Genomic DNA, 13086 nt, shown 5'->3' on the forward strand with positions numbered 1-13086 from the left:
GGTATCATATATGTTTCTCTAAAGGCTAATGAGGTGAGCACATGTCTTTTGCTCATTTTTCTATTAGTTTGTCTTTTTCTTACTGATTTATAGTGTTTCTTTATATATTTTGAATACAAGTCAATTTTTAGTTATATGTATGGTAAAAATTCTCTAGTTTAGAACTTGTCTTTTCACTTTCCTTAAGCCATTATTGATGAAGAGCAATTATTATTAATGTATTAAATTTCATTAATAATTTATTTTATGATTAGCACTTTGTATGTCATGTTTAAGAAATATTGCTTACACAAGATATGAAAGACATTCATAAATATTCTTCTAGTTTTTAAATTTTGCTTTTGATATTTGAGTTCTTAATCTATCAGGAATTGTTATTTGTATAAGATGTGAGATAGATATACCAATTTGATTTATTCTGTATTAGCAACAACATTTTCAGTCCTCTATTTATCAAAGCTGCTTCTTTCCTCAAGTGGTCAGCTTTGTGATCTTACTAACAAACACATATTTATCCCTTTGAGTAGTACAAACATTCATGTACGTTCTCGTGCCTCCTGACCATCCAGAGTACAACTGTACAAAAAATTTTATTTTAAAAATGTGAAAGGTGGCCCTGGCTGGTTGGCTCAGTGGTAGAGCGTTGGCCTGGCATGCGGGGGACCTGGGTTCGATTCCCGGCCAGGGGACATAGGAGAAGCGCTCATTTGCTTCTCCACCTCCCCCCTCCTTCCTCTCTGTCTCTCTTCCCCTCCCGCAGCCAAGGCTCCGTTGGAGCAAAGATGGCCCGGGCGCTGGGGATGGCTCCTTGGCCTCTGCCCCAGGCGCTAGAGTGGCTCTGGTCGCGGCAGAGTGACGTCCCGGAGGGGCAGAGCATCGCCCCCTGGTGGGCAGAGCGTCACCCCTGGTGGGCGTGCCGGGTGGATCCCGGTCGGGCGCATGTGGGAGTCTGTCTGACTGTCTCTCCCCATTTCCAGCTTCAGAAAAATAAAAAAAAAGTAAAATTAAAAAAAAAATGTGAAAGGTGACATTAAAAAAAGGCAAATGCATGTTCATCTTGTTTCTATAAATTGGCTATCAAACAAACATGATTTTAAGTTAATAAAACTATAACTGGAACTGATTTCATTTTTTTAAAAAAACTTACTCCCGGGGGTCAGCGAGCATGAATAAAGCTCACCACTCAAAGGGATATGTTTATATACACACACACACATACAGTGTGTCCGTAGAGTCATGGTGCACTTTTGACCGGTCACAGGAAAGCAACAAAAGATGATAGAAATATGAAATCTGCACCAAATAAAAGGAAACTCTCCCAGTTTCTGTAGGATGATGTGGCAGCATGTGCGCATGTGCAGATGATGACATAACACTGTGTATACAGCTGAGCAGCCCACGGCCATGCTAGTCGAGATGTGGACAGTACAGAGGAAAGTTCAGTGTGTTCTGTGGCTTGCTAAATTCGAATCCGTGACCAAAGTGCAATGTGATTATCGGCACGTTTATAACAAAGCGCCACCACATAGGAATAACATTACTCGGTGGGATAAGCAGTTGAAGGAAATCAGCAGTTTGGTGGAGAAACCCCGTTCTGGTAGGCCATCAGTCAGTGACGAGTCTGTAGAGGCTATATGGGATAGCTACCTAAGGAGCTCTAAAAAATCTGTGCGTGAGTCCACATCGAACTGCACTGAATAGGTATGAAACTGGGAGAATTTTTCTTTTATTTGATGCAGATTTCACATTTCTATCGTCTTTTGTTGCTTTCCTGTGACCCGTCAAAAGTGCACCATGACTTTACGGACACACTGTATTTCATCAATATATAATGACTTTGTTTCTGAGCTCTCAATTCTGACCCATGCACCATTTGTCTTTACCAGCACCTATAATGCACTATCTTAACTGAAATTGCTTTTAAAAATGTCATTATATATAATATGGCCAGCCACTCTTATTCTTCTAATTATTATTGGTATTGACTGTTTTGACCCTTTACATGTAAATACCAGAATATATTAGTTGAATTTTTTGAAGTTATATTAAATTTATAGATCAATTTGAAAGGAATCAATACTGTTATAGTATTGTGTTCTAATCCATTAACATGTGATACTGCTCCATCTATTTTTGATCTTTAATCCCTTTCAATAAAGTTTTTATATTTTGTGAGAGGGAACAGGGACAGACCGACCATAGTCACCTAACTTGTATAAGAATATATTGTTATAATTATTTTATTTTATTATTATTATTGTTGGTAATCTCTTACTATGCCTAATTTATAAGTTAAACTTTATCATAGGTATGTATACATAGGGAAAAACATAGTATATATAAGGTTTGGTTATTCCTGAAACTATCCTGTTTCAGGAATCCACTGGGGATCTTGGAATATATCCCTTGCAGATGAGGGGGCAGTACTGTGCCATATTTTGTTTATCCATTCATCAGGTGACAGGGATTTGTGTTGTTTTCACTTATGGCTATAATGAATAATGCTGTTACAAACTTTTATTTGCAAGTTTTTGTGTAGACATATATTTGCATTTCTCTTGAATAGTCTACTTATTTGTAACAAAGGTGCCAAGGCAATTCAATGGAGAAAGAATAGCTTCGCGGCCCTGGCTGGTTGGCTCAGCGGTAGAGCGTCGGCCTAGCGTGCGGAGGACCCGGGTTTGATTCCCGGCCAGGGCACACAGGAGAAGCGCCCATTTGCTTCTCCACCCCTCCGCGGCGCTTTCCTCTCTGTCTCTCTCTTCCCCTCCCGCAGCCGAGGCTCCATTGGAGCAAAGATGGCCCGAGCGCTGGGGATGGCTCTGTGGCCTCTGCCTCAGGCGCTAGAGTGGCTCTGGTCGCAACATGGCGACGCCCAGGATGGGCAGAGCATTGCCCCCTGGTGGGCAGAGCATCGCCCCTGATGGGCGTGCCGGGTGGATCCCGGTCGGGCGCATGCGGGAGTCTGTCTGACTGTCTCTCCCTGTTTCCAGCTTCAGAAAAATGAAAAAAAAAAAGAATAGCTTCGCTTATGGATTGTAACACAAATGGTGCTAGAACAACTGGATATCTGTATGCAAACATATAAACTTCAATATATCACACCCTATTATATTATTATATTATGTATATCCTATATATATTAACTCAAAATGGATCATGAATCTGAAGGTAAAACTTTCTTTTTAAAGGTAAAACTTAAAATTATATAATGTTTATAGGAAAACATAAAAGATAAAATCTTTAAGACCTTGGATTAGGCAATGATATCTTAGATATGAGGTCAAAAGCACGAGCCATTGTCTTGGTCAGTTTGGGCTGCTGTAACAAAATACCACATACTGAGTAACTTATAAACAACAGAAATTTATTTTTTCACAGTTCTGGAGGCTGGAATTCCAAATTCAGGGTGTTAGCATGAGGACACGTTGCATGAGGACCCTCTTCCACATCGCAGGTTCCTTGTATCCTCAAATGGTGTTAAGGGGCTAGGGAGCTCTGTGGGGTCTCTTTTATGAGTATAAATCCCACTAATGAGGGATCCACCCTCATTAATGATCTAAGCACCTTCCAAAGACCCCACTTCCTAACACCATTACATTGGACATCAAGATTTCAACATATGAATTTGGGGGGAACACCAACATGCAGACCATAGCACAGACCAGGGGTCCCCAAACTTTTTACACAGGGGCCAGTTCACTGTCCCTCAGACCATTGGAGGGCCGGACTATAAAAAAAAACTATGAACAAATCCCTATGCACACTGCACATATCTTATTTTAAAGTAAAAAAACAAAAAGGGAACAAATACAATATTTAAAATAAAGAACAAGTAAATTTAAATCAACAAACTGACCAGTATTTCAGTGGGAACTATGGGCCTGCTTTTGGCTAATAGGATGGTCAATGTGCTCCTCTCACTGACCACCAATGAAAGAGGTGCCCCTTCCGGAAGTGCGGTGGGGGCCGGATAAATGGCCTCAGGGGGCCGCATGCGGCCCGCGGGCCGTAGTTTGGGGACCCCTGGCACAGACTATATACAGAAATGAAAATAAGGTAATAAAAATGTTACACTATAAAAAAATCTTCTAAATATCTAATAAGACAGTAATGTAGGAAATGAGAGATAAAATAGTTATAAGGCATAAGGAAAACAAAGAGCAAAATGGGAAAAGTAAATCCTTCCATATCAGTAATTATATTAAATGTAAATAGATTAAACTCTCTGATCAAAAGACAGAGACTGCAAAATGGATTTAAAAAAAACAAAACAGAAGCCCTGGCCAGTTGGCTCAGCAGTAGAATGTCAGCCTGGCGTGTGGAAGTCCCAGGTTTGATTCCCGGCCAGGGCACACAGGACAAGCACCCATCAGCTTCTCTACCCTTCCCCCTCTCCTTCATCTCTATCTCTCTCTTCCCCTCCCACAGCCAAGGCTCCATTGGAGCAAAGTTGGCCCAGGCACTGAGGATGGCTCCATGGCCTCTGCCTCAAGCACTAGAATGTCTCCAGTTGCAACAGAGCAACGCCTCAGATGGGCAGAGCACTGCCCCCTGGTGGGCATGCCAGGTGGATCCTGGTCGGGCACATGTGAGAGTCTGTCTGACTGCCTCCCCACTTCTCACTTCAGAAAAATACAAAAGACAAACAACAACAACAACAACAAAACAGAAAATAAGAGATATTGGCAAGAATTCAGAGAATTCTCCCCCTTCTTTTTCTCTCTCTCTTCCCCTCCTGCAGCCATGACTCAATTGGTTCAAGTATATCAGCTCAGGTGCTGATGATGGCTCCATGGAGCTGCTGTCTCAGGACTAAAAATATCTTGGTTGTGAGCATGGTCCCAGATGGGCAGAGCATTAGCCCCAGATGGGGACTGCCAAATGGATCCTGGTCGGGGTGCATGTGGGAGTCTGTCTCTTTATCTTCCCTCCTCTCACTTGGAAAAAGAAAGGGAAAAAATTAAAAATTAAAAATAAAAATAAATTAAAAATGAAAAGACATGTAAAACTTTAAAACCAAATATAGGAGAATATTTTATAACTTCAAGGTATGGGAAGCTTTATTAAAAATATAAACAGTACAAAGATAAAGGAAGATATTAAATGGAGTACTTTTAAATATAAAACTTTTCTTCATTAAATATACCATCAAGAGAGCAAGTCATATCACAAAGTGGCAAAAGAGATATGTAAGAAATAACCAACAAAGGATTTCTATAAAAATATTTAAAATTTGGACAAAGAAAAAAGAAAAAGATAACCCAATTAAAGACTGACAGAGGGTAACCAGGCACAGAGGAGGAAATGTGAATGACTCACTTACACACCTGTTACAATGCCAAGTGTGGGTGCGGCTGTGGAGAAAAATACTCTGGAAAAATTCATACCCTAGGTTCCATTCATATTAGGTTCTTAAAATGTAAAACTAAGTAATATATAATATTAAATATGTACATATTTTATATATATAAGATTATCAAAAAACAAGAAACACCAATTTATGTGTTTATCTTTGTAGAGGGATTAAGGAGAGGTTGTCATTTGGGGGGGCACATAATAGTGTCAAATATTAATAAAGTATATTGCTTTAGCTGGGGAGGTAGGATACAGGTGCTCACTATTATTAAAAACTCAATATCTATGTTTTATGTTCTTTTGTATATAGATATTTTTCATAAGAATTTTTATGTAGGCCCTGGCCGGTAGGCTCAGTAGCAGAGTGATGGCCCAGCGTGTAGAAATCTTGGGTTCAATTCCTGGTCAGGGGACATAGGAGAAGCAACCATCTGCTTTTCCACCCTTCCCCTATTTCTCTCTCTCTTTCCCTCCCACAGCCATGGCTCAAATGCTTCGAGCAAGTTGACCCTGGGCACTGAAGATGGCACCATGGTTTCACCTCAGGTGCTGAAATAGCTCTGCTGCCAAGCAACAGAACAATGGCCCCAGGTGGGCGAGAGCATTGTCCATTAGGTGGATCCTGGTCAGGGTACATGAAGGAAGCAGTCTCTCTGCCTTCCCGCCTCTCACTTAATAAGAAATAATAATAATTTTTATATAAAAGAGAAGAGCCTCCAAATTTAAAAATACCCGAACTTTTTAATGACTAAATGTAACTCACAGTAGATAATTTTCCTCATAATTACAGGTCCTACTTACAGTCTAGTCATTGGTTCTAAAGGTAATAAAGTCTGAAGAATTTTAAATAGAGCAAAGTCATACCCAGGAGACATCAAGACAAGGTGTAAGCAGATACAAAGTATAAAAAATATATATCGATTGGAAAATATGTCAGAAAAAAGATTCAGGGAAAGCACAGTAAATTAGAAAAATTGGAAGAGAGATTTTGTGGCAAAGTACATATATAATTCATTAAAATTTTTATTTTGTTTCAGGAGGAATAGATATATAGAAAATGAGGCAAGTCAAAAGAAACAAATAGTCTCATCTCATGAAAACTATAACATATCCAATGAAAAAAGAAAGATCAGAAGATAATAATTATACTATACTCAAGATTGTTTTTATTTTCCTTTTGTATCCTTCTGAAGTTGGAAACAGGGAGGCAGTCAGACAAACTCCCGCATGCACCCGACCGGGATCCACCTGGCATGCCCACTAGGGGGCGATGCTCTGCCCATCTGGGTGCCGCTCTGTTGCAACCAGAGCCATTCTAGCGCCTGAGGCAGAGGCCATAGAGCCATCCTCAGTGCCCAGGCCAACCCTACTCCAATGGAGCCCTGGCTGCGGGAGGGGAAGAGAGGGACAGAGAGGAAGAAGAGGGGGAGGAGTGGAAAAGCAGATGGGTGCCTCTCCTGTGTGCCCTGGCTGGAACCGAACCTGGGACTCCTGCACGCCAGGCCAATGCTCTACCACTGAGCCAACTGGCCCGGGCCTCAAGATTGTTTTTATATTTTTCCAAATAGGATATATGAACAGGTACATGAAAAGATAATGCTCAACATCACTAGTCATTAAGGAAATTCTTTTTTTTTTTTGAAGCAAGAGGAGGGGCGATAGTGAGACAGCTACTTCTGCATGTGTCCCGACCAGGATCCACTTGGCAACCCCCATCTGGGGCTGATGCTCGAATCAACTGAGCTATCCTCAGTGTCTGAGGCCGACCATTGGACCATCCAAGCCACTGGACCAGAGAAGGGGGAAAGGGAGAGGGTGAGAAGTAGATGGTCACTTCTCTTGTTTGCCTTGACCAGGAATTGAACCTGGGATATCCATATGCTGGGCTGACCCCCTTTCCACTGAGCCAACCGGCCAGGGCACATTAAAGAAATTAAAATTAAAATGACAAAAAGATACCACCTCACACCTATTAGAACAGTCATCATCAAAAAGATAAGAGATAGAAAGTACTGGTGAGGATATGGAGAAAAGGGAACTCTGTGTACTATAAGTTTGATTGTACATTGGAACAGCCATTATAAAAACAGTATACAGCATCATCAAAGATTTAAAAATAGAACTAGTTAAAAATATAAACCAGGAATTTTACTTCTGGGAATATATCCAAAGGAAATGAAAACACTAACTTGAACACTGTACCCCCATGTTCATAGCACCATTGTTTACAATAGCCAAGACATGAAATAACCTAAGTATCCACTGATGTATGAACGGATAAAGAAGTTGTGAGATATAACACACAAACACACACACACATACACACTGGAATATAATTCAGCTGCAGAAAATAAGGAAATCCTACCATTTGGGACAACAGCGATGGACCTTGAAGGCATTATGCTAGGTGGAATAAGTCAGACAGGGAAAGACAAATACCGTATGATCTTGCCTATATGTGGAACATAACAACCAACCAACAAAACCACCAAATTCATAGAAAAGAGATTAGATTTGTTACCAGAGGTGAGGTGTTGGGGGAGGGGATATTAGAAGAAGATAGTCAAAAGATATAAATTTCCATTTATAAGAAAAATAAGTACGAGGGATGTAATGTACAACATGGTAACTCTATTTAACACTGTTGTATGATATATGTATAACAAAGTAGGAAAGTAGATCCTAAGAGTTCTCATCACAAGGAGAAATCTTTTTTCTTTTCTTCTTATTTTATCTACATGAGATGATAGATATGGTAGTAATTTCATAATATATGTAAATCAAACCATCATACTGTACACCTTAAACCTATACAGTGATGTCAAGTACTTCTCAGTAAAACTGGAAAGTTATTTTTCATCTTTCCTCAAAAAAAAAAAACCCCACCAGAAACCTAAAAATTAATTTTCAACAGATAGACATTTGCTATACTTACTGTGAAGCTAAGATAGTTTTTCCTTTTAAGGGCAGGGAAAGATGACATTTTAGTGTAAATATTATTTTTCTAAAGCAATATTTCACTGACAACTTCTGTGTTACATTGTGGGGAAAAAATCCTATGTGGTATCCCACGTTTTTAAGCAACTATAATTAAGAAAAGCAAATAAACAGAAAAAAGGGTACACTTCTGTTTTGTTTCTGGTAGAACTTAAGTTCTAAGCCCAACACTGAAAGCCTGCTTTCTGAGCTACTGCCTCCTGATAGTCATCTGTTCCCTTTACTTTTCACACTAGCACATTCTTTGCCTTCTTTTCTAGTCCAAGGTGATCAAATTTATAGAGCCTTGATTTCTTATTCCAGCTTAGGCCTGGATAGGGTTATTGTGGCCCCATTTGGCATACTATTTTAGTTTTTTGTCCTCATCGCATGGACTGGGGAAATTATTCTAAATTTCACTCTTAGGTCTATAACTTATAAGTTACAGAAACTCTGGCAAGTTACTCATGCTCTCTGAGCCTCAGATTCCTCCTATATCAAAATAAGGATAATGCCCATCTTTGAAGAATCAATGTTTAAAAGCTTAAATTTGTTCAAACTTCTAGTACAGTATAGATTTAGGTACATGTGGTGTGATTCTCAGTCCTACTCACAAACCTGCTTCCCAGTTATACCTCTAGGTGTGATCCTCAAATATCACTCCCAATTCTGGGTGTCAGCAGAGATGCTTTCCTGCTTTCTAGCTCCCATGGCCCTTGTAGAACTTAACAGGCCTCTGATCACTCAGATGATAATACCTGTCATATGGTCCTACAGGGTCCTTATCTAATTTTAGGTCTCCTGGACAGATTTTACAAATATCTCTCTTGCCTTTTTCTTGGAAATTGCTATATATTCCAACTCTGGATAGTCTACCTTTGTCTTCTGCTCTTGGCTTTCTAACTTGTCTGGGAAATATTTATCTAGATAGATCATAAGATCAGTCTTTTATACTTATCATCTGAGTTTGTTCTCATCAGAGGCCTTTGGCCTCTATAAAGACCTCTCTATTCCCCTCATGCCCCATCATCTTATAAAACATTCCAGGACATCATGTTATAGAAAATAAGTTAAGACAACCTTAGGTTTTAATCTTGGTCCTCCAACTTTCCAAATATGTGACTTTTGCCAAGTTATTTAATCTATGGAAGCATCAGTGTTTTAATTTGCAAAACAGGGAACATGTTCTACCAAGGTAAAAGGCTAGAGATAAATGCAATTCAGGTGAATGTGCCTTGAAAACTGCAGTCCTATACAATGCAGAAGGTATTATCTATCCACTCAGTAAAAAAAGAGGTATAGCATAGTGGTAGAGTAAAGATAAAAGACGAGCCTGGGCACGTTCAGGCTGGTATGGCTGTAGACAAGTGAAGATAAAAGAATCTGAAGTCTAACTGCCAGAGTTGGAACCTTGGCTCTATTATTTACCTTTAAGTAAGTAAAATGAGGATTACATTACCTACCTTACTGATATTAGCTCAATGATATTAGTTATTATTAGTACTATTAAATGTCTACTAAATGTTAGCCATTTCACTAGGTGCTGGGATCAAGACAGACATAGCTAACACTCTGCAAAAAATCTCTATCTCCTACTCCATATGTTACATTTTCTAACTCCTTTACATCACATATACTTTACAGCAAAGAAAAATCTGAGTAATAAAGCATTTCCATAGAATATCAAGATAAAACTCTGTAATTCCACTCTTTCTTTTCTGTGAACATTTCCAGTGAACATATAGTGACTCTAGTATTTCTTTTCCTAATTCATCACTTGAGTTGAAACTCTCTTGGAGTCATCTAGGTAAACTGCCAGGGATATATTTCTATCAAATATAAATAATTGATGACAGTGTTTCTGAAAGTAACATCCAAAAAACAACTGCTTCTCAATCACCTAAGATGCTAATTAAAAGGCAGATTCTTTTTTTTTATTCTAACTCTCAATCTTTATTTTTATTTTTTTTAATAAATTTTTATTAATGTTAATGGGATGACATTATACCCCATTTCAGATCTACTGAGTCAAAAGCTTTGGCTGTAAGAGATGGGAATCTGCATTTCTAATAAGTTCCCAGGTCCTGGCCAGTAGCTCAGTGGATAGAGCGTCTGCCCAGCTTATGTATGTCTGGGTTCAATTTCCAGTCATGGTATACAGGATGCTGGGTGGATCCTAGTCCAGGTGCATACAGGCGTCTGTCTCACTATCTCCCCTCCTCTCACCTAAAAAAATAAGTTCCAATGTGGCTTTTATGCAAATCTCATTTGAGAACCACATTTCTAAGAGGAAAAAAAAAAACTCCACTAAAACAAGAAATCTGTAACCAAATGAAATACCAAAGAATAATGACTCAAAGCTTCACAAAGGAGAAAAAATTTAATCCTCACCATAAATTTTCACATGCCTGTCTCCAAGCAGGGTGGAGTCAACAATGTACAAAGATCAAGACCAAAACTGACTTGAACATATACACCTTAGCTATGTGTGCTCAAGAAATTCTTATTGTAGGAGCCAAGGGGAGGGGTGGAAAGAGGACACTGTGAAAAAGTTTACCCATATTTCAGAAGAAAGCAAAGAAAACAGTATTACTGCAATAGTCACACCTACTAAAATGGGGGTTTAGTGATCTCAGTAAAATGAACCATTTTCTTTTAAATTCACACAACGAAAGACAGACCTCCCCGCTACAACTCCCCATATCTAACACAAGCCTGGGATAATCCCTCAAATATAACCCTTTTCTACTGGGAGTTAAGTTGGTGCTGCGACCAATCTGAGCAAGAAAAAAATATCACCTTTTAATACAAGTAACACTGAAATAACCAATTAAAATAAAAAATTATACCTCTTGGTCTGATGGACAGTTACTGATGGACAGTTACAGATCTCACGGAGACATGGAAGAGAATCAAGGAGCTCTTCACACCTAGTGGGCATAAACTTTCCAAATAATAATTCAAGACTAATGAACAAAATAATTCTCTACCCACCAAGCCACAGTAGCCTGAGATCTGCTGAGATTCAGATAATAAAATGCCCTAAAAGGCTTTAGTTCTAATGTGGTGGCGAGTTTGGTACTGTGACTGGAAGAAACCAGGAGCCCAAGGTGGAAAAAGATGTCCAACCTGCCCACACTAAGCATCCTAAACCAAGTCTGAAGCAGCAGAGGGCGGGGCGCGATTTCTCCTGCATCACTGCGCCCTCTCTTCTCCGCCTGCGATAGCACCGCCCACCTACTCACAGCGTGAACCCACTGGGCCTAGCTTCTCCTTCCCCTCCCCTCGGCCTGGTGCTGAATCATGAGCCTAATATCTCCAAAAGGTAAAATCAAAGAACAATGCCACCCTGCATGGGATACCAGGTTGGGGTGGGGCAGAAGGCTGGAAACCACAACTTTGCTTCCCTTCTCCCCAGATTCCCCTCCCAACCCCCAAATTAAAACAAGTACTGCGGCACTGGGGCACTCCCCAGGGGGCGTCTCTGCTCCTGGGTTGCTCCGGTATGCAACTCGCTAGGCCCGGAGCGAGCGCTCCGCTTCATTGTTCCAGCGCTGCCAACCGCTGGAGCCGGTGCCCTGCCGGGCAGAACTCGCTGCTCTCCAGGAAGCAAGATGTTGAGGATCCCCTACCCGGAGCCCCTCTCCACCGAGTAACAACAGTCCTCTGCCCACCCTCTCGCCTTCCTGCCAACCTATAGCTAAAGCGGAACCAGCCAGCCCGCCGGAGGCGAGCGGTGGGTGCTGTCCAAATGCTGGGAAGAGGTGGATTACAGGAGCGGGGGACACGCAGGAGGCTCCGGCCTGCGCGAGGCTGCAGCCCTCGCCCACAGCACGATTCGGTTACGTGGGCACCGCTCAGCCATGGTTCCTCCGCCCGAGAAGGGAACTCGGTCGTGGCCGTTACCCTGGATGCCGGTGCCAAGCAGTCCTTGGCCCTCCTCGTCTCCAGAAGCAGAAAGTAGAGGGCCAGTCCCTTGCAGGCTGCAGAAGTCACCATATACTACTCACCCCAACTGTTTCGGTCCCTGCGGGTTTTGGCCATGGTGGTCCAGGGACTGCTGGCAGTGAGGCGCTGTCACCGCGCTCGCTCGTCTCCCGGGCCGCAGGTTGCTGGCAGTGGGCGGCTCTGTGCCCGCACTGGGCGCAGTTCGCCCAGACTCTGAGGATGTTGCTGTGGCGCTGGTGGGAAGGAGTGGGGAGGAGAAGGGAGGAGAAGGGAGGAGAAAACGGATGAACCAAGCTCAGCATCACAAGCCCGAATTCACACAAATACCAGCGTCACACTCTCTCTACCACAGCCCACCCCCAGAATAAGGAGACAGTGCCAGACCATGTACTGCAACATTTTCAATGGAAAACACACATACACAAATAAACAGCACCCCCTCACACACACTCACACAGAATTTAACAGTATTATCTAGTCACAGAAACACATAAACCAACAAACTGCATTATAAGGGGTGTTCAAATACCTGCTTCCTATGATAGTTACACATTAGTACAAACATGCTAACATTTATGTAGCTAAAGAAGTTAAAATAATCTGCATTTATCTGCCAAGCACCATCCCTCCTTGCCCCCATTTTAAAAGCAAAGTCATGTTAGTAAAGACGGTGTTGTGCATTTTGTATCTATCTACCAAAGAGGCCTTTTAAAATTAGGATAACAAAATTAGAGCACTAAGATCAAAATAAATGAAAGCTAAAGATTCATCATAATCTGTAACTAAATCTCTAGTGGGCAAAAT

At 41.1% G+C, this 13086-nt stretch overlaps 1 protein-coding gene across 3 annotated transcripts in view; it reads right to left on the reverse strand.

The window, feature by feature from the left end:
• ATL1 (atlastin GTPase 1) overlaps nt 1-13086 on the reverse strand; it is an 80053-nt gene that overhangs the window by 55554 nt on the left and 11413 nt on the right. For all 3 annotated transcript variants that reach the window (XM_066272098.1, XM_066272095.1, XM_066272097.1), the window contains one exon: nt 12345-12515. In XM_066272098.1, coding sequence (XP_066128195.1) covers nt 12345-12378 — 34 coding nt within the window. In that variant the 5' untranslated portion in view covers nt 12379-12515. The remainder of the gene's footprint in view (nt 1-12344; nt 12516-13086) is intronic.

This window comes from Saccopteryx bilineata, chromosome 4 (assembly GCF_036850765.1).
Source record: "Saccopteryx bilineata isolate mSacBil1 chromosome 4, mSacBil1_pri_phased_curated, whole genome shotgun sequence".
Taxonomy (NCBI): domain Eukaryota; kingdom Metazoa; phylum Chordata; class Mammalia; order Chiroptera; family Emballonuridae; genus Saccopteryx; species Saccopteryx bilineata.